The sequence below is a fragment of the Ambystoma mexicanum genome, chromosome 14 (assembly GCF_040938575.1).
Source record: "Ambystoma mexicanum isolate Mex_15411 chromosome 14, UKY_AmexF1_1, whole genome shotgun sequence".
NCBI classification, from domain to species: Eukaryota; Metazoa; Chordata; class Amphibia; order Caudata; family Ambystomatidae; genus Ambystoma; species Ambystoma mexicanum.
Genome location: NC_090940.1, coordinates 372,810,614 through 372,832,524, shown reverse-complemented (window position 1 = coordinate 372,832,524; position 21,911 = coordinate 372,810,614). Strand labels below are relative to the sequence as shown.

Below are 21,911 nucleotides of genomic sequence, written 5' to 3'. Positions count from 1 at the left end.
GGGACACTGTGTCGAGCCTGGCTCCCAGAAACAGTGCGACTTGCGCGGGCACCAGGTGGGATTTGGCGTAGTTCACGGAGAATCCCAGGTCCGTGAGGAGTTGGACGGTCCTTGCCGTGTGGGCCACGGCGAGCTCCCTCGTCTTGGCGCGGATGAGCCAGTCGTCCAGGTAGGGGTAGACGTGAATCCCCTCGCGGCGCAGCTGCGCCGCCACCGGTGCGAGGCACTTGGTGAATACCCTGGGTGCCGACCGTAGTCCGAAGGGAAGGGCTTTGAACTGGTAATGACGCCCTTGGACCACGAATCTGAGGAATTTGCGGTGCCCCTTTAGGATGGGAATGTGGAAGTAGGCATCCTCCAAATCCAACGACGATAGGAAGTCTCCTTCCTCCAGCTGACTCAGGACGTGCTGGAGGGTGACCATCCGGAACTTCTGCGCCTTGATGAACTTGTTCAGACGTCGCAGGTCCAGGATGGGGCGCCATCCTCCCGTCTTCTTCACGAGGAAGTATCTCGAGTAGACTCCGGAGCCCCGAAGCCTCTTTGGGACGAGTTTGATGGCGCCCTTTCTGAGCATCGCCTTTACCTCCAGGAGAAGTTGAGGGACGTGAAGTTCTTTCCTGGCCACGGGGGGGACGCGCGGGCACCTTCTTTGAAACTCGAGCGCGTGGCCCCGGGCCAGGGCGTCCAGCACCCAACGGTCGGTGGAGATGGACTCCCACACGCTGACGAAGCCCGCCAGCCGGCCTCCCACCGGGGTGCTTCGGTGGGGGCCCGACCCCACGGCCGGTTCAATCCTGCTTGGGCGCGGCCTTGCCGCCTTGACCTCCTGGGCGACGACGGCGGGGTCCGCTAGACTTGCCTCGTCCTCTGTAGGCCTCTTGCGACGACGAGCGGGCCGCTTGACGGTAGGAAGCGAAACCGCCGCCGGAACCTTTGGAGGCGCCCTTGCCTCCGCCGCTCCGAAAGGGCGTCCGTCGTTGCAGGACTCCAAGGGCCCGGGCCGTCTCAGTATCCGCCTTGATGGCCTGAAGGGAATCGTCCACTGTCTTCCCAAACAGGTTGTTCCCGTCGAAGGGCATGTCCAGGACTCTGGTCTGTACGTCTTGCCGGAAATCCGTAGCTTTGAGCCATCCACGACGTCGAAGGCAAACGCCGTTGCCCAGCTGGCGGAACCCGGTGTCGGCGATGTCCGTCGCCACGGTGATGGCGTGGTCCGAGGCCACCTCACCTTCCTGCAGGATCTCAAGGGCCTCCGCCCTCTTGTCGTCCGGCAGAAAATCCAGCAGGGGAGCTATCTTGTACCAGAGCTCCCTGTCATAGCGGGCCACGATAGCCAAGGCGTTGGCCGCTTTAATCGTCGTCGCTGCCGACGAGATGACTCTACGTCCCATAGCATCCAATTTCTTTCCCTCGCCGTCCGGCGGGGAAGTCGATGTGGAGGCCGCACCCCCCCCCCGCTTTCTTCCTGGCTGCCGCGGAGACGACGGAGTCCGGGGTAGGCTGCGCCCGGAGGCACAGGGGGGCCGTGTCCGGGACCCGGTACTTTTTCTCGTACCGGTCTCTTCTAGCTGGCGTCGTGGAAGGGTTCTTGAGGAGGGAAAGGCCCTCATCCCAAATGTCGTCCAACAGGGGCACTGAGAGGACCGTCTTCCTCTTGGCCTCGCGCCGCTGATAAAGGAAGCCTTCCTTTTTCTTCTCCTCAGGGCAGAGTTGGAAAAGCTCGGAAGCCCTGGAGATCATGGAGTGGAAAGATCCGATCTCGTCGGGCGGAGAAGCCCTGGTGGGAGGCGACGACGGAAAATCCTCGTCGTATGCCTCGTCGTCCGTACCCGTCGCTGCCGTGTCAGTCCCCGTATCATCCCCTCGGGTGGACGGGGAGGAGGGCTGGAAGGGGCGCGACGGTTGAAAAGGAGGTGGTGGATGGATCCTTCTTTTCTTGGTAGGGGGAACACCAGAAGGTCCCGGTTCTGGATCCCCCGACGGGAGAGGTTCCTCCGTCGGTAACGGTAGCCTCGTCCTTATCTCGGAGCATAAGGACTGTATGGCCAACAAAATGGCCGCCGAGTTGTCTTGCGGCGCTGGCAGAGGGGAATCCGACGGGCGAGCAGGGGCCCCGTCGGTATCCTCGACGATGTCGTCGTCGTCACCTGCGTCGGGGTCCATTCCGACGGGCTGGCCTTCTTCCACGCCTAGGCCGTGGCTTAAGACCTCGATCAGCTCCTCTTCTGAGGTTGAGGCCGAATCTCCGACGACGCCCTGCCCCCTCTTCTTCTTCCCCACGGAGGGTTTCACGGGGGTCCTATCGATGGGCACAAAGGAAGACTCCCTCCGAGGAGGCAGGGAGATTCTGGGCCCTGAGGTCGCCACCACTGGTGCAGCCACCACAGGCTGAGCCAGGGCCGCCGCGACCGTTTCGATAGAGGGCTTGGTCGGATGGATCAAGGCCTTCACCACCTTAGGTGCGCTCACCGCCTTATCCTTGAGGGAGGGGGCACTGCCACGCTCCTCCTCTGCCTTAGAGCTCGACCGGGGCCTCTCCAGGAGCTTCGCCGGGTGCTCGGCCTTCCTCTTACCCGACCCAGAGCGTTGGCTCGCGGTTGATGGTGCCGGGGAGGGTGCGCCCTGCCTGGCGCCCGTAGAGCCCGACCGTTCGGCGCTCCCGGTGCCAGCGGACTCGCGGTGCTTGGCCTTATGTTGGGCCCCCGTCGCCGGGGCGCCCTCAAAGGTCTTAGAAGACCGCTCGGATTTCTTCTTCTTCTCGCCAGACGGGCTCTTACCCTCCAGCCAGTTGGCGAGACGTTGATGGCGGTCCTTCATGGTCCGTTCCGACATGTTGCCGCAAAACGCACAGTCCTTCTCCACGTGCGTCTTGTCCTCATGAAGGCAGTAAAGGCAGAAAGAGTGTTCGTCCTCCTTGAAGACGTTCTGCAGCTGGCATCCAGGGCAGACCCTGAACAGCTTTCCGGGCGTCGAGCTTCCCTTCTCCTGGGCCATCTCCGAGACCGGGCCTGAGAAGCTTCTAGATTCCTCCGAAGTGTAGCTCGACGAAATCTTCACCCTTGAGGGGCACAGATGAATCCGACACGGGTCCCCGTTGATCGGATGTAGGATCGGTGGAGCTTGAGGCTCTTTGACCGAAAGAATCGAAGTTTTTTTGTGAAAAAAGCGCGAAAAAAGCACTAACGCTCGAGAGCAATAGCACGAGGATCCCAACACATGAACGTGCGGTAAAAATCTGAAGATGGCTGCCAGAGGCGGTGCTTAGGTAGAGGGCAGTCATTGGCTGTGGTCAGTATGACGCAGAGACCAGTGATTGGTTATTACTACGAAAGACAGATCAGAAACGAAACTGATACTGGTTTTTTCTTTACCGAGGATTCCCAGCCTGACGACGGGGAATATTCATGAGCATGTGAATCCATGCCAGACCCCATGCTGGAGAATCATAAATACACCACACCACTTCCCTTAAATTCCAGACAAGTTAAGTTCACAAATGTGGGAGCAAAATGGCACTCCAGCAATTTAAAAGGGAGGGAAAGACAAAGTTATTAGCAATTAGGCAAAACCAACAGGTAAGTACTCTGGGCAATTGAACAAGAGACTACAGTGAGGAGATCAGCTAGAAAAGGCTTAGGGCCAAAGTCAATGGGTCAAATGTCTTTTGCTCAAGATCACACAGTTCAGGGTAGTTTGCGGTAAAGTTCGTGGCACAGATTCCAGACGAGGTTGGTTGGTAGAAAAGTTAGTTGAAAGATAAGGACAAGCCCTCGGATTGGAGAAAGATGACAAGCCCTCGGATTGGAGAAAGATTTCAAACACTTTCACCGTGGCTGAGCAAAACGCACAACTGGATTTGCACAATACCGTAAAACGGAGAGGGGGCTGTAGCTAAGGCAGACGTTCCTGGTTGTTCCTGCAGGCTCACGGTTCCTGATGCGACTGTCGGACTGATCAGAAGTAGGAAGACTGGAGGGTCCTGCACTATCCAGGGAAGAAACCAGCAGCAGCACCAAACAACGAATAAAAGGTGCGCTCCTTAAAACCCAAGCAGGGTCTGACCTTCCTGGTTATCCGGCCCACTGTAGCTCTGTACAGCGAATTCGACCAGAGGAGGGGTCCTGGCTTGTAGTTTGGGCAAACTGGTTGGTCCCACCAGCTCAAGGGAAGAAGTTTCCTGGAGGATCTTCTCAGTCGTCGGATTTGGAGATTCAGACCTGCAGCAGGGCTTCACCGGGCGGCTCAGTCGTTGTAGGGGTCCTCTTCTTCCAGTTTCTCGTTGGTTCTTTAGTTCCAGTGGAGGCTCTGCTCTTCCAGTCCCAGAGGCCTGCTTTTTATGCAGTTTTCCTCCATTCATACAGCCTGGCTGTCAATCACACAGCAGGGTGGCTGGCCTGGCAAGGCCAGTCCCCTTAGCCAATCAGACAAGAGTGCGACTTGGGTTTCCAAGGGGACCCATGGCAGGGGGCCGAAGATCCTTCCCTCACATCCTGCCTACCTAGACTATCAGGCGCCTTGAGGAGGGCTTCTGTGCAGAAGCCCACGAAAAAGACAGCAAACAAATGAGTCATCCCCGGTTTGGCACGCAGAGAAAAACACGAGAAAGACTTTAACAAAAAGAAATGGCGAATAAACCCAGCAGGAACCAAAATAAAATATATTTGGTCAAGCGGGTTTATGTTCGAGGCTAATATAATAGCCTAAAACATTACCACGTTTATATAAGATAAATGCGGTACAAATGTTGGGGGAGATACCACTAGCACAAGTCTTAATGTTAAGGGAGCAAAACAAGGCTCCAAGAGGCACAGACAAAAAGGGATACGAGTTAACCCTTTCCAATACTCCATGTAAGATAGGGTGTACTGGGTCTGTGGTTTAAAGTGACTATATAAAGTTAATGGCAACTTTACCCGTTTCTGGGGGACAGTAGTCAGCCCCAGAAAAATTATGTCAGTGGGAAGTCTCAAAGACAACCCTGTGTCACTGCCCTGAAGGTGCTGTGTAACACACAAAAAGTGGTGCACATGGAGTAGGTGAGGCTCCAGTGCCCAAGATCACACAAAGTAGAAATACACATAGCAAAACACATGTAAGAGTGGGAAAAAAAGGCTCACTCTTACCAGGTGGAAAAAAAGAAATCCTAGAAATCCAGCAAAGCTGCTGAGGGACTCCGTAGGTTAAGGGAAATCAGCCATTTATGAGAATTCTCCCTAACAGAGGACCACCTGGGGAAGGGTGACCCTCGCGGAGATAGGATGACATTATTGGGCAAAGTCAAATGCCCCCCCCCCCCCGCCCTCCCATTCCCTTCTGGGGACATTTCCTCCGTTACTCAGACTTTGATGGCGTATTGACATACTCCTCCCCAACTCCCTTGTAGGCCTACTTTGATTTTCTACCAAAATCCCATTTGGGACCATATACCCACTACTGAGATGAGGAAGCCGCAAGGAGCAGGGAGGATCACTCTTAAATGGAGCTTGGTATCCACTTCCTGAATGCCATACAAGAAGAGGAACCAATGACACGAGAAAGAATAACAGAGTAATGATAATTACTAGGACCGAGCATCCAACACAATGATCTAGTTGTTGGAAGAAGAATACCTGAACCGGGAACTTTAAAATCAAGTCAGCCACAGCTGATGGTTTGAAGGAGAGACCTGGAGAGGATTCGTACAAATCAGAGCGCCATGCAAAGGGAAGATATGCTGGGCAGAGGGCGGGGAGGCCACACAACGTCAGGAAGGTAAGACACAGGTGCTGGTGATTCACCCAGAGAAAGGCGAGTATGGCGGGAACCTCGCACCGAAGGAGGCACGGTAGCAAGGCTGCGCTTAACAGGGTTCACACAGAGCTAAATCAATGAAGTAGACAGAGAAGAAGCACCACCAATGGCAACCGGTAAGACCAGGGAAAGTAAAAAGGCTTACCGGGTTGCCAGCATACAGAAGTCATTATCTAGAAACACTATAGGGACAAAGTAACAGAAGTAAGGGAAAGCCAGATACTAACGAAGAGCCTGAATTACCTAGAGGGTATGCCGGATGGTCTTCGCGCCCTGAAACACTTGTGTATGGGTGCAATATAAATAAAATATATCATATCTAGCAGGCTATACCGCTTCATAGAAACAAAGCGAGAAAACAAGCTGCAAGCCAATTAAAGCATTTTTGTCGACCAAGTTGTAACTAGGTCATTTAAATCATAAATTAAGAAGTCAAGTTAATGTGTTGTGTAACAAAGTCATGGATACAGAGTATACCAAGTGAAGTTTCTTTTTTTGTTTTAAACTGTTTTTATTTAAAAATAAAAATGAAACACACAACAAATACAACCAATGGCCTGCAGGCATCACTATTCAGGCAATCTTATCAATCGGTACAGTACATAAGAGAGTAAAGTGAGTAATAATACAAATCATAGAACAATACATACTACTCAGATCGGAAAAAAAAAAAAATTAAACAAAGAAAAAGATAACACACATTAACACCTGCGTGTACAGTTTCAATCCAAAGTGACAGCACATCAAGAATGGGGTTCCCCACATGTCCCAGGGAGGCATAGAGTTGTAAGTGTAAGGTTCATCACCATGAGTATGTCTGTCCAAAACAGACCCACTATGGAGGCATGTCATCGGACGGGGCGCACATAGCTTGCGTCAGGGCTGTCCAAGCCTCTACATCACTCACTTCTTTGAGTCTTCTATATACAGCTCTACTCCATGCCGAGGTCTCAGCAACCGGCCATCTCTTCAAATCACACCAACACGCAGCCACACTGGGTCCCTCCCTCGCCTTCCAGGCCATTGCAATCCTACGCTTGGCAAGCACACAAACCAAGTCTTTCATCCTGGTGAGGTGTGCAGCATGTTTGTTCTTCTTGGGAACATCCCTAGAAGGCACACCTCCAGAGGCCATGCATGCATCTCAATACCACCCCGAGCAACCTTGTCTGCCACCCAAAACTTCCGAACCACTGGGCAAATCCAAAACATATGCAGCATAACAGCCTTCTCATCCACACAGTGAGGGCAGCCCTGCAGAGCCGCCCCATGGAACTGAGATTTTATACAGGGCATATATGTCCTTACAATTGAGTGAATTTAAAATCATGCATTCCAAGAAACCCTCCTGGTGTAGAGCAAGGTCCGGGTCCATTCCGCGTCTGAAGGACCTGCCCAAGTCCAATTCCCACTGCATCCGAACTTTCAACCCAGGCTCGCTCAGCTTGCTCACAACCAGTTCCATACATTCTGGAGACTGCCCGCCACCCTTCTGATACATCATACAAGGTGTCCAAGACTAGGTCTGGCTCTGTGCCCTAAAGGAAAGCAGGCCATCTCTGACCAATCTCTTTCAGGAGGCCCATGTGCAGTGAAAATTGGCCCGGATGTACAACAGAGATCTGCATTAGGAACTCAAAGTCCATCATCTTTCCTTCAAACATCAGGTCAGCTATGTAGCCACCCCGCTAGTCTCCCAATGTCTTCTAATTTCTCAGACCAACGTAAATCACGCAACTGAGAAACACCACTAGTGGGACACTTTTGGAATAGGGAGTTGGGGTTCCCATGAGCTGCCATAGTCGCCGCCACACGGCCTTCCCCAGTGCCAAAAGGTGGGGCAAGTGTGAAAATGCACTCACTGATTCACAAGACCTTCAGGAAATAACGTGACAGAGGGCTGCAGCAGGCCAGTATCCAGACACGGCTCATTCCCCAGCCAATCCATAACGAACTGCAGCTGCTCCACCAAAAAGTATAGCTAGGTCAAAATGCAGAAGTCTAATCCCCCTGCATCTGGGTAAACCCTTTGCAAAGTATGCAGCACGATCTGTTTTCTCCAACCCTGCCAAATGAAACCTCGAACAATAGAATCCAACTCGTTAACATTTTTGGGAATGTTGAAGGGAATAGTAAAGCGATAAAGCAAATGCGGTAGCGCTACCATTTTCAAAAGTGCTTTTTCCAGAATGCTTCTCATTTCCTCACATTGTCCAGGCCCTTCAGAGTGTTGTGTACATGCGAGGTGCAAATGTCGTGCTGCACATTCACACCCAAGTATCTAAAAGAGGCAGCCGATTCCTTTGGAGGCTCGCAACCTAGCCAGTGGAAACAAACAGGATTTAGACCTGCTGAAATGTATACCCAAATAGTTTGCAAATCGGTCTAGTACATCAAGGAGGCAGTGCAAGTTTACTTCCAGATGTGAAGCATAAAAAAAGCATATCATCTCCATAGAAGGAAATTAGATGCTGGACCCCGTCAATCAGAATGCCCTCATCCAGGTATTCAGATCTCAGGTACACTGCAAGCGTCTCAAGAGTCAGAATAAACAGCTGACAGCAGGCAGCCTTGCCAAATGCCTTTCTTCTGCACCCACCCACCAGAAATCTGCCTGCCCGTCCTCAACCTAGCCCTAAGTTAAGTGTACACCAACCGCACCAACTGCAAGAAACCCTCCCCAATGGCAAAACAACTCAGGGTCTCGTATAACCAGTACAACCTGCATCTGGTGAAGCAACCGCGCAATCCAAATCCAAATTTACACTGCCATCAACAATATGGTGGAGTCGCCTCAAATTCTGTGCAGTGCTCCTGCCTAGAGACATATCCCAGTTTGATCCGTCTGGACCAAAGTGCCTATCACTCCATTTAGTCCAGCCGCCAGTAGAGCCGTAAGGATCTTACAGTCTTAATTGACCACAGAGAGGGGTCTGTAGGAACTATAATCCAACTGGTCTTTATATGGCTGAAGTACTGTGACGATGATCGATTCCTGCAAACAGCTAGGCAAGATTCCTGTCTCATAGGCCCCATCCAGTGTGTCAAGGAGCCTAGGCGCCAATATCTGTGCATTCCTTGTAGAATTCCCCCGGCAGGTGGTCAGTCCCAGGGGTCTTCCAAGACAACAATGCTTGCATGGCAACCAGAAACTCCTCAGAGTGTGGCATGCAACAATTCCCTCTGTTCCACGTCAAGATGGGGTAACTGTCATGATGCCTACCCCGGGGCATCCAGACCAAGTCCAGCAACCCCGGAAGCAGGCATCATGTTACCCAGAGAAAACCCAGCAACCCTTGTTAGGGGCTATATGGTTACAGTCCAGGCTCATATGTTAAAACTTACCTGATGCAGACCATGCTGCAAGAGATCCAAGCCCATGTGAGGCTTGGAAGGGACTACTTTACCAGGGGACTATTTTGTTACTCGGCTGTGGTTGTGGAGGAATACTTACCTGGGACTACTTTGGAGGCTATCTAAAACACGCCCGAAGGGCAGCACACGCTTCGCGTTATTCTGCATCCAGCAGCGGAACACTCACCGTGCCTGCAGTCAGCATCCAGCCTCGTGCCACGCCCGCCTCGAGTCCAGAGCTCCTAGAAAGAAGAGAAAGAAGAAAAAAGGTTATAACAAGAACATTATTGGGTTTCTTACCCGATTCCGGATTCATCGCCTCTTTGCACGAGAAAAAGACTTTATTTTAAACACGGCGCTTCGCCAGCAGCAGCGCCGCGCCATACTCACCGTTCCTCGCAGCATCTCTACGATCCGGCGCTGTCTCCATCATTAAGTTGCCGCATTCCAGCACCTAACTGGGACAAGAAAACAACAAGGTGAGCCGAGGGGAACAAATAAGGACAATCTCTTGCCACCATATACTTACCTGATTTTACCACCAGAGGTATTATTCACCAGTACGCCAAATCTTCTTACGCCGCATCCGTAAGAAAAGAGACAGCAGCGAGTTAAACTTTGGCATCATTTAACGGACAGTGTGGAATAGCACAGACTCTTACCAGAACGCTTTCAGCTGCCACAGAACTATTTTCATTTGGGTCTAAGCTGCAAGATAAACAAAGGAATTGGACAAGAGTGATTATTCAGACATTTTTGAACTCTTTAGAACTATATACTTACGGCCCTTCGCCAGGAGTTTGAGCCAAGATTGTCTAGAACTCTTCCAATATCCTCAAGCCAGTGAAGTAACTGGCCATCCACGCGCCCCTGCGTTCCTCGCAGGATGGAGAGCTTATCATTCAAAACTATAAGGTGAGCTTGGTGAAAGGGAATATGAATATAAGAGGTGATAAATGGGGACGCAGTGAGGGGCTATTACTCAACTCCACGGGTGGCTAATTCCCTTTCTCCACCTTTAGGAGACTACTTCTACGGGTCAAGCAGACGAAGCTAGGCAGGCCAGTCCAGTCAGTCATCTCTGCACTACGCATCACGTTGGTGGAGATCGCGGCTGTCCAGTTCCGCCCGACACCCCTGTGGGAACCAGGTGAGCTTAACAGTAACGCTATGTGAGATAGGGCCCCTGCAACCTCTGTGCCACAGGCCTCCAGTCCAGGAGTATAAGGCTTCACAGAACGTGGCGCATACCATGTTGATCTAGCTTGCCCATACTGCGTGACTCCTGTTCATCCTGTATGGCACTCATTTCCCTTTTATCTTCTCCAATGCATAACATGCCAACAGCCTACCCGGTTTGCCACCCTCTGCATGCAGCTTCCGTGTATACCCTTCAAAATCAAATTTTCCCTGTCTCAATGCAGTTGTGAAACCAAAAAAGGTGTGCACTGTGATACCTATATGAAAACGGAAACAGAATGGCAGAATCACAAAGACATCACAAAGACACAGGAAATCGGTTCATTCGAATTGCAAAATTGCATCTTTATTCATGCCTTGTATTGCATGACAAAATGACAGCAAATCACTACATAAGCCAGCAAATCAGCACTCTCTAAGCATAAATACAACGAGCCCAGCCCCTCCGGCTTCTCCTAGCAATGCTCTCAGACCAGCTGAGCCTAGCCTACTGCATCTCTAGCAATACACTCTCTCTAGCATTAGCAAATAGCAAAACCCCTAAATGGCATTTCTCTGTCCCCACACAGCTCTTTCAACCCTTCTAATGAGACAGCTCCCTTCCTTTTAGCTCTTTGCAAATGCTCTCCAACACGCTCATGCCTCCCACCCATCAGAGAGCAACAGAGAGAGAGAGACTCCCCTAATGCTGATCAGATCTCTGCCGTCTACATCTGCCATCCGAGTCTCCCGACAGCCTGCCTCCTAATGCTGATCTCGTCTGTTAATTCCTAAGCAAAGCATTCTCTTAGTCAGTTAAAACATTCTCTTTAGCCTCCAGTCAGCCAGCCAGCCAAGGCCGTCTACCGGTTGTCTGCCAAGGAGTTACTGTCTGCCAAAGACTGAAGAATATTTATCAAACAATTCTCACTTTGCGAAAACAACCTTCGTGCACGGCAGAAGCCATCAGAAATGGACAAAGACAGAGCAGATTCTAGCGCCCAAAGCTAAGCTACAATGTGCTATAAAAATGACAAGTGTACATAAATCACATGGCTCTTCAGCATATATGGAACCATTATAGTTTAGACCAAAACCATAGTATCCTATTCTAAACGAAATGCAAAATGAATGCATAAATGCATGAATATAGAAATGTATTGCTCTCATGATAACCCATCAGACAAAATTCGGTTTTCACACAGTCCGGTCGCCAGACTCTTCCAGCCTCTACAAACCTACGTTCCAACAATTTGATGTCAGCCTCAATAACCGTGAGGGAGTTAAACAACTCTCTCCGAAGCCCACCCAGCTTACCAATCGCTTCCCCACATACCACCACCTTAAAGGCCTCCAATATGGTGCCCATCCCAGCTACGCTACCAGCGTTGGTGTCAAAAAAGGTTGCTATGGTGGCGTGGCTTGGCAGCCATGGAATAGGCTGCTTTCTCTATGTGCTCCGGGATCCGACAGCCGATCCGGACAAGCGCACGCTTGGAAATGGTCCAAAACTACTAAAAATGTAACTAGAGGAAATCGGAAAGCGAGCAGCGCCTGAAGCATGTACCCGTGTTCAGGAAAAGTGAGAGGAACAGAAGTTATGATACTTTGAACTCCGGGAGCCGATGCAAGGCTGCAGAAAAGATGGCGACCTGACCCGAACAAAGGAACCCCTGGGAACTCTGATCGAGCTGGAGGGGCTGGTCGCTACAACAGAGGATCGGACACCTGCGTTTCAGGCGGATCGCGGCTGCGATATCTTATAATTAGTGTGAAGGCGGCCGTGTGTGGTGGCCCTCGCCGCGCCTTCTGGAAAACGGCTGTACAAGGGGGAGACCCCGTACATGGCGGCGAGTGGACAGTGACATTAGGCACTGGTGCGGCGGGACTGGAGGCTCCCCAGGTTGTGGACGCTAAGCGCTCAGGACAGTGAGCGGGAGATAATGGCCATGAGAGGGTGGAACCGATGGGGACGAAGCCGCTGGGCACATTTATAGCGGCTCGGCAGGTGAACAGGAAGCGGCAACAAGATCACGAGCGACTGGTTAAATGGGAACATTGTTATGAGTGAAAAATGACGGCCTGGAACTGAGGCCCAATGCCAAGTGGCCTCTAGGTGCGAGACCAGTGAAGAATACAAAGCTGCCTGCGCCGAGTGCCCAAGACGAAATCAGGACGGCACACAGCCCTGAGCGAAGGAACGCGTCCAGCCCTGCGAGAGTGGAGGCTGGACCCTGCGGGGCCCGTGGCTCCCGAAGCAGAGACATTGTGCACCCTGAACACAAATTAAATCCAGTGGCCACAAGGGATGCAAGAAGGGGATGCGCTTACAGACACGCAATGACAGTGTGGCCACAGTAAAGGGGAGCAGCACGGAGAACGTGGAAAGTGACGAAATGCTGCAGCATTAACAGTATGCAAGTCAGCGGGCATACACCATTGTCACGTAACATTGGGGTAATAAAGGCACCACAATAACAATACCCACTTTACATAAAATACAAAGTGTTTTCAAGTGCCGCGAGGGCACTTCCATTCCTGCAGCCAACAGGCACCCCATAAGAACAAATAATAGGCCCTGACCAGGAGGAGAGGATACAGAGTGCGGACAGCCCAATGGTAGCATATGAGGATTGACTTTTGGTTGGCCGACTGGAGCCACACCTAAGGACACTAACAGAATTATCAAGAAGGTATGGGCATATTGTGGCGCTACTGGGTACAGCAATTGAGCGCTGGGAGGGCATCGGCAAAGTACATGAGAGATCCTGTGCAGGCAAATTCCAGTATTGTGGCTCGCTGAATCCAACAATTTATTGGGCGCTTGCTCAAACAGTACCAAGGAGCTGCACAGATTGCTGGGTATATTAAAAGCCAACAATTGAAGGGAAGCAGACTATTAAGGATACAGGCAGTTGTGCACGACGAAGAGCCAGGTGAACAAAGCAAAGCAAAAGGGTGCTTGCTGTGGCGCAATAAAACTGACTGCAACGTGGGAGGTCACAACCCACTTGAAAACTGACCCGGCCAACACATGCGTAAATAGATGTTTTCCTGAACAATTGATCCAGACCCGAAATACTGCTTTGGGCTACGTCGAATCAGAGAAGCAAGATTGATACATTTGAGACAGCATAACCTCAGACACAAACTGCGGCTCCGAGATGTCTGGGCGAGGGGCCATAAGTAAGAACAAGAACAAGCAATCTACAATGGAATCGTCTGCCAAGGCGCAACTATCCCCAGTGACCACGGCGCCTAAGGGCGCGACAACATCGACAGAAAACACCGTAGCGTCAGAAAACCATCAGATTTTGGCGGCCATCACGGAACTGAGAGACTCATGGGGGATAGCGATGGCGGAACTGCGCACCTCCCTGGAGGCCAAGATAGACGCAGTAGGCGTTGGCGTCGCCTTGCTACGACAAGATGTCAGAGGGTTGGCAGAGAGAACGAGCAGCTTGGAGAGTGCAGTGAAGACCAACTCGGATACTAGCGCCAACAATGCACAGGAGGTTCATGTACTGAAACAGCAGGTAGCTAACCTGGAGAATCGCGCGGAGGAAGCGGAAGGAAGAGCTAGGAGGAATAACATCCGCGTAGTTGGCCTGCCGGAGGGAGAGGAGGGACGAGACCCGACGGACTACATTGAGAACTTACTTTTACAGGAAATTGGAGCCGAACAACTCTCGCAAGGATTCGCAGTGGAACGTGCACACAGATCCCTCATGAGAAAACCGCAACCAGGGGCCCCTCCCCGTGCTATAATCGCCAAAATATTGAACTATAAGGACCGCGAGAAGATACTGGAGTATTTCCGAAAAGGTGGGACAATCGAAAGAGCTTCAAGCACCATCACGGCGTATCCGGATTATACAATGCTGGTCCAGAGACAACGGTAAAGTTATGTGGCTATCAAAAGGAGACTACGCGTGGCTGGGATAAAATATATGCTTCTGTACCCAGCTAAACTGAAGGTGGTGCACAAGAGTAAAATGTTCTTTTTTGACACTCCGGAGGACGCATCGACATGGCTGGATTTGCAAGGTTGCCCGGAAGGAGATGCGGAGGGGGCCCGAAAGGAACAGGATAAGTGACTGAGACATCATATATACATTGTTATAGAGTAAGATGGGCACTCCAGGGGTGCTTAGTTAAAAACTATGATTAATGGGTGTGGCTAAATGAAGCTGTTTTTTTTTGTTGTTTGATAAGTGGCCGCCGACGCAACGTATTTGAAGGACTTGAATATAGTAGTGCGAATGCATGTGCAAACTGTGTAGCGATGTGTAGTCAACTTTAAGCTCAATAGGAGCAGCAGGGCAACAGCACCCTGCCCCCCGATCTATTGTAATAGTAGGTGTGCCACTAGGACGCCCTCGCCCCGCGGAGCTTCGAGTACAGGCGTGAGCCAGAAAGAGCTAGATGCGGGGGAGCCTGAGATCCAGGGATGGAGCTGGGCAACAGTTGTTGTTGGGTAAGGGATGGACGGTGGAGGAGTGGGAAGTTTGGGGTGTATATAGTTGTGGGGAGTTTAAGTTTGAACATGAGCCTATATAGAAGTATTAGATGGTTGAATCTGTATCGCGCGGGAGGGTGGGATCTGCTGGAGGAGGACGAGGGGGATGATAGTGAGCCATGGGGGATCTTAAAATAATCACGTGGAATGTCAGGGGACTTAACAGTTACTTGAAAAGGAATAAGGTCATGCTGTATCTAAGAAGGCAGAAGATGGGGTTGATTGTTAAGAAATGGAAAGGGGTGGTGGTGGGCTCGACATACTCTGCGTATGCCAGGGGAGTACTAATTTGGGTGGCGCCGCACGTTCCGTTCCAACCATTGCAGGAGGTGGCGGAGACGGATGGGAGGATGGTCATGCTGAGAGGGTTGGTGGAGAATAAGGAGATAAGCATTGTAAATACATATGCCCCCAATCGGGAGACAGCAGCATATTTCAGGACTCTGTGTGCCAACCTTGGCATGTGTATGGGTAGCGCGGTGATTTGGGGTGGAGATTTTAATTGTGTACTGAATCCCAACGTAGACAGATCGGATGGCAAGATTGGTAGACCTTCCCCAGCGGCGAAAGCACTACAGACACTGCTAGATGACTTTCGTCTGGCGGATGTGTGGAGAACGAGATACCCCCAAGAAAGGCAATACTCGCATTACTCCGCCCCTCAACAGCTACATACGAGGCTGGACTACGTCTTCGCCACGTCGGATGTGATAGCAGAGGTTACTCAGGTGGAATATAAGGCGAGGGTCCTCTCAGATCACTCGCCATTGGTTCTGGGGTGGCAGTACCGCCCATCGAGGGCACGGATCCCGACGTGGCGCCTTCGTGCTGAGGCGCTCAAGGATCCAATCTTTAGAGAAGATATAAGGGAGGAGATTGCCAACTACTTTGAGGAGAATACGGGTAGCGTTGACTCGGCAGTTACTTTATGGGAAGCCTTTAAGGTAGTGATGAGAGTGGTTGCCATAGCAAAATCAAAGGGCCTGCAGGGCGGGGTGCTAGCTGACCTACGACGGACGGAAGAGGAACTGGAGGGAGTATTAAAGGGCGGATGCGAAGATATGGAGCGGGTACTTGGGCTACAGCAGAAATGTGCGGAACACTGGGAGAGACTCTGCAACCTTAACTATAAAAAGTATATTGAGATACAGCATTCGGGAGGGGATAACACCGGACGATTGTTAGCGTGGCTATACAAGAGCGAGGCTCCCAGACCCCCGATTAGAACGATAATGAGGGAAGATGGTAGCGTAGTGGACACCCAAGAGGGTGTCAACGAGGAGTTTGCAGAATATTATAAAGTGCTGTATGCAGACGAGATGGGGGGCAGCCGAGAGGAAATAATGGAAACGTTAGAAGATATAGGACTACCCATGATAAGTGAGGAGGAAAGGGAGGAGCTAGATGCACCAATCACCCTGGAAGAGTTAGAAGAAGTGGTGAGGCAGTTACCTACTTGCAAGACCCCAGGGGCGGATGGGCTCCCGAGTGAATTCTATAAGACATACAGGGAGGAAGTGCTCCCCCCGATGTTAGAAATGCTCAATGAAGCGTTCGAGGTGGGACAGTTGCCGGAATCACTTAGAGAGGCGGTCATAATACCGCTTCCCAAGCCTAATAAACCCTCACACAGCTGCGGCTCTTACAGACCTCTTTCGATGTTGAATCAGGACAGCAAGATATTGACGACTGTCCTGGCAAACAGATTGCAGAGAGTGATTAGCAAGCTAATACACCCCGACCAGACGGCTATGTCCCGAAAAGGAATATAACTCATAATCATGGGCGACTCCGACGGGTTGTTGAATGGGGTAGTACGGCTGAAGGCGAAATGGCGATCGTGTCCTTAGACGCAGTCAAAGCTTTCGACTCGGTCAAGCGGCCGTGGTTGCTGGCGGCCTTGGAGAGGTATGGTATGGGGCCCGGTTATATGAGGTGGGTGAAGATGCTATATAGTGAGCCACTGGCCAGAGTTAAAACGGGATCAGTAATATCTGAGAGGTGGCAATTTAGCAGAGGCACTAGGCAGGGGTGCCCTTGGTCCCCGATGCTCTATATATTAGCCCTGGAGCCCCTAGCAATATACCTCAGACAGCAATATGATACGATAGGTATTGAAGTGGGGGGAGAACGACATCTGATCTCCTTATACGCAGATGACTTGTTGGTATACTTAAGGTATCCAGAGGAAAATCTCCAGTACATACTGGAGGTGGTGGAGAGGTATGCAGGGCTGTCTGGGATAGCGGTGAATCCCCAAAAATCTAGTATGTTTCCGCTAGGCGATTATAAGGGAACCCCTAAGAGACGGTTACCGGTGTTACAAATACCACGGGAGGTTAGTTCTTTCCGGTATCTTGGGATAGATGTGTACCATATGGTGGAGGAGGAGCACATATATTTCTACAGGGGTACTGCCCCACACAAATCTGGTATTGACCCCTCCTACTAAGTGGGGATATAATAAATTTAAATCACAATCAAAGGAGGAGTACTCATCTTTAATATACATTGATATTGTGCACAAAATGGTAGGTACCTAAACACCACCACATACACTCAAAACTAATCAGTATATGTCTTCAACAAAATGTTCCATATAACATATTTTAATATTCAAGAAAATTCAAAAACATTCAAAGCTACAAGACCCTGACAATTAAGTCTAAAACATTTAAAAAGCATATGCACATGTTACAATACAATATATACAAAGCAATAAATAACAAATTTAGGCATTTAAAAGACACAGGAAACAAAAGTTAGAACCTGAAAAACTGGGTACAGTGCCAAATTAATTGTTATTGTTACACACTGTGCCCAACATAGCCCGACTTATATAAGTTTCTGTCCTTAATGTTATGTGTTAACTGGACATTCCTCAGGGGCAATCATATTTCTTGTGCTCTGAAATGGCGGTCTTTTTCCACTCAAAATTCTATTCTTAGGTTTCAAACACTGGTACTCCAAAATCTGTGGGTGCAACAAAACAACACAACCATATCAATATGTGGGCATCACAGGTTTGCATTACTCCGCCTAGCCCTACCCCTCAATACCAGAAAGGGAAATGAAAACGGTAGGAAAATATAACTATCTCTACCTGAAAAATTTGTCCCAAGAGAACAATTTTCTTAGGCCAATTAAGGTAATAACTCCTCAGTTCTGTTGACACTGGTCATCCTGTCCAACAACAGTGCACACAGTCCCACTGTACAAAAACACAATAAAAGGGCAAAAAAAAAAAAAACAACCCAAAACAGACTGTGCAAGCATCAAACAATTCCGTTGTACGGCTACACACCTAATCTCAAAGCAACCCCTACGGATACAACATGTACCAAAACGACGTAGGTTCCTCACCTTGGTAGACCCGTTCTGAAATGTAGCAATTCCAATAAATTGTAGGTGTCCCAAAAGTCTTCAACCGTCCCCAAATGGATTAGGTAATCAAATGGTGTTCAACCTCCAGAGTTGGTCCTAAACACTGGACAAACCAATAGTCCATTACAAACCGTCCAAACCCAAACACACTCTCTTGAGACATTTAAATTCCATTTCGCTGGTGTCCAGGTTTACCTTCCCAAACACTCGTAGTGTGTCTGTATGTAAACACCCTTTACTAGGACAAGAAAGCAACTTCACTCACTCACTCCCTTTGGAGCAACGCTTAAATGCAGGTACGTCCCGTGATAGTACGGCATAACAGCTGCTGGGAAGTACGTTGCTAAGCGATCCCTTTCAATACAACGTGATACGGTCACTTGATTAAATCACGTAAGGGTGTATGTACAAACAAAACACGCCTCCACAGGCCGTCATTATTGAGGCAGACCCAGCCTCTAATGCCCGAGAACGAGTCGTTAAACAACCCGAAGTCGCTAAGAAACCCACTCCCGTCTTAACATTGCGGCCACGTGATCCTGTCACGTCCTAGTTTGTTAACACGTAGCATTCCCGGACGGGCAACGGAAAGCTACCTGTGGCCCCCGAATCGGCCAAACCAATGACCAAAATATCAACACTGGCAACACCAACATCCACCATGGTGGATCGAGACGGGGAAAGAAACAGCCCCCTTCCTTAATGAATAGCTATAGCCATAGTGAAACATACAAAGAACACCACCAGGTCAGAAATAAATCCAGGTCTATGATTGTGCCCCAACATTGGAATGGAAAAACTGTTCCAGAATGTGTGACATACAGTGTAAATATCTGGTCCCTAAACACCAAAGGGGGACTGTACATGTGTTAAACCTATCCAAATACGGGTAACAAAGGCCTCAAGAAGAACCACTTGGAAAGCCACAGACAACTAATAGAATCAACAGAGGAAATAGTCATCTAACGTTGTGCCATTCAATACTCTCATTGAGCCCACCGAGATAGCTTCTGGTCATGAAAATCAATTTTTGCTCTAAATTGACCAATTTTCTATTAATAAGGTCTTGGCATTTCCCTGTTACCTTCTTCAAAATACACCATTCAAAATAATTGTCTGAGTGTCCCAAACTTCTAAAGTGGGACACTAAAGGTGCAGTTTCGATATTATTCCTAATGCAACTCCTGTGTTCAATCATCCGTGTCTTACATTTCCTGTTGGTCTTACCAATGTATATCAAAGAACACGGACATTTAATCATGTAAGTAACATTGTTGGTATTGCAATTAGTATGTTCTTTTAACACCCATTCATGTTTCAAACCCAAATTCACCTTCAAAACTTTTTTAGTCAGAGGACACATTACGCAATTACCACACGGGTGGTGACCCAACACTAGTGGGAGATTCCAAAGAGTACTTTGTTTGCCTATACACACCGTGGAACGTTGGATGTCATTTTTCATTACCAGGTTCCTAATGTTAGTACTTTTCTTGAAAGCCACGATAGGTACAGGAGACGTCATGCATTTTTTCCAATTTTTACAAATGATCCCCTTGATTTTATAGGACAAATTGCTGAAAGTGTTGACCAGTACCAAGGGTGGATTAGAAGAGTCTTTGCTCTGTTTCTCAAAAAGGGAACCCCGATCATTATTAAAAGCTCGTTTAGCTGCTTGTTTGACCACTCTCAACGGGTAACCCCTGTTGTTCAATTTCTCAATCAGTACATTTGCCCCTTCTTCATAATTCTCTTTGGTGCTACTATTTCTTTTAATACATAGAAATTGACCAAAAGGTAAGTTATCGCGAACATGCTTCGCATGGTGACTCTTGTAATGAAGAAGTGCATTTTTGTCTGTGACCTTAACAAAATGTTTTACACACAATTCCAAATTGTTGTGATAAATTGTCAGATCCAAATAGTTGACCTCCATTGCACTGAATGTGGCCGTAAATTTGAGATATCTGTTTTGACTATTCAACCAAGTCAAAAACTCTTTAGCCTCCTCTACAGGACCATGCCAAACAACAAAGACATCATCGATGTACCTCAGCCATTTAGTTATCTGGTTTTTAAAGGGATTCAAATCTGAGTAAACTACTGTTTGTTCAACCATGTCTACATACAGATTGGCTAGATTGGGGGCCATGGCGGCCCCCATCGCTGTACCTTCCACTTGTACGTAAAATTGTCCCCCAAATTGAAAATAATTGTTAACCAAAGCTGTCTCGGCACACCACAATATAAATGAGTTGCTCACAGGATGGTTGTCCTCCCTTAGTAGCAAGGTTTCTTCAATGACTTCTAGAGTTGCTCGCTGGGGAATGTTAGTATAGAGAGATTGAATGTCTAAACATATTAATACATCTGTGGAGGGATTGAAAGGTAGACCTTCTATTTTGGAAATCGCATCACGAGTATCTTGTACATAGCTCTGCATTTTCATCACAAAGGATCTTAAATATACATCCACAAATTTAGACAAAGGTTCCAAGAGGGAGTTAACCCCGGAGACAATGGGTCTACCTGGAGGTTTCTCTAAACTCTTGTGAATTTTGGGGAGTATATAGAACACAGGGATTCTGGCCGACTCTCTAGCTAAATATTCTCCTTCCTGTTTGCTGATCCATTCTAGTTCCACAGCTTTTTCAACCTTCTCTTTAATCATTTTCTGTAGTATCGGAGTAGGATCCCGATCTACTTTTCGGTAACTAATGTTGTCTGAAAGCAGTCTTTCACATTCATCCATGTAATCCTGCTTATTGAGAATAACTATGGCCCCGCCTTTATAAGCCTGGCGGATTACAATGTCATTGCTATTCCCTAAATTACGTAATAGCCGAATTTCTTTTTGGCTCAGATTAGAATTTCTAGGGATACCTTTTTGTTCCAAACATTCTACTTCCTTCAGCACCTTTTTCTCGAAGACTAGCGATTCGGGAGAATGAGTATGAACAGGAGGAGCACAAGCATAACACTGAGGTGGCACTCAAGAATATCGAGAAGTGTATGCAATTTTGGGTTAAGTTGCCCTTAGCAATGATGGGTCGGGGTGCAATGCTAAAAATGGTGGTCCTGCCTAGACTTCTGCATTATTTTAGCAATATCCCATACATGATACCCAAGAAGTTTTTTGCTAAACTTAACAGTATGTGTAGGGATTTCTTGTGGCATGGTACCCGGAAGAGAGTGGCGCTGTGGAAGCTGCAGAAATTTTATGAAAAAGGGGGGATAAAACTGCCCAATTTTGAGGTGTATTACGTAGCAAGTCAGCTGCAATATGTGGCTCAGTGGCTTTCAGATGAGGTGACCCCTGAATTTAGGTTATTTGGACATGATTGTGCCCCATTTCACCTAAGGGAGATGATCTGGCTGCCCGAGTCCGAAATGAGAGAGCGCCCTAGGATGATGACGCTCGGGTGGCAGATGTGGCGTCGGGCGTGCCGGATGATGGAGAACCCATTTCCATGCTCCCCGCAGGTACCGCTAGTCGCGTTGGCAGGGGAAGATAGGCAGTTAAAGGCGATAATCAGGACACGTTGGGAATCGGTGGGGCTGGTAACGTTAGGAGACGTCTGGCAGGTGGGGGCCATTTTGGACTTTGAGGCCCTTGGGGAGCAAACAGGATTGCATGCTGGCCAGTATATCACATACCACAGAATTGTGCAGAGAATTCGGG

The 21,911-nt window shown here is 49.2% G+C and overlaps 1 protein-coding gene across 9 annotated transcripts in view; it reads right to left on the bottom strand.

Moving 5' to 3' along the window:
* Positions 1-21,911, bottom strand: part of C14H14orf28 (chromosome 14 C14orf28 homolog) — a 337,224-nt gene that overhangs the window by 39,285 nt on the left and 276,028 nt on the right. The window contains exon 7 of one of the 9 annotated variants that reach the window (XM_069637486.1): positions 10,711-17,818. The exons of the other annotated variants lie outside the window; for them this stretch is intronic. Coding sequence (XP_069493587.1) covers positions 17,797-17,818 — 22 coding nt within the window. The 3' untranslated portion in view covers positions 10,711-17,796. Of the gene's footprint in view, positions 1-10,710; positions 17,819-21,911 lie in introns of those variants that run through there. 9 annotated transcript variants of the gene reach the window in all.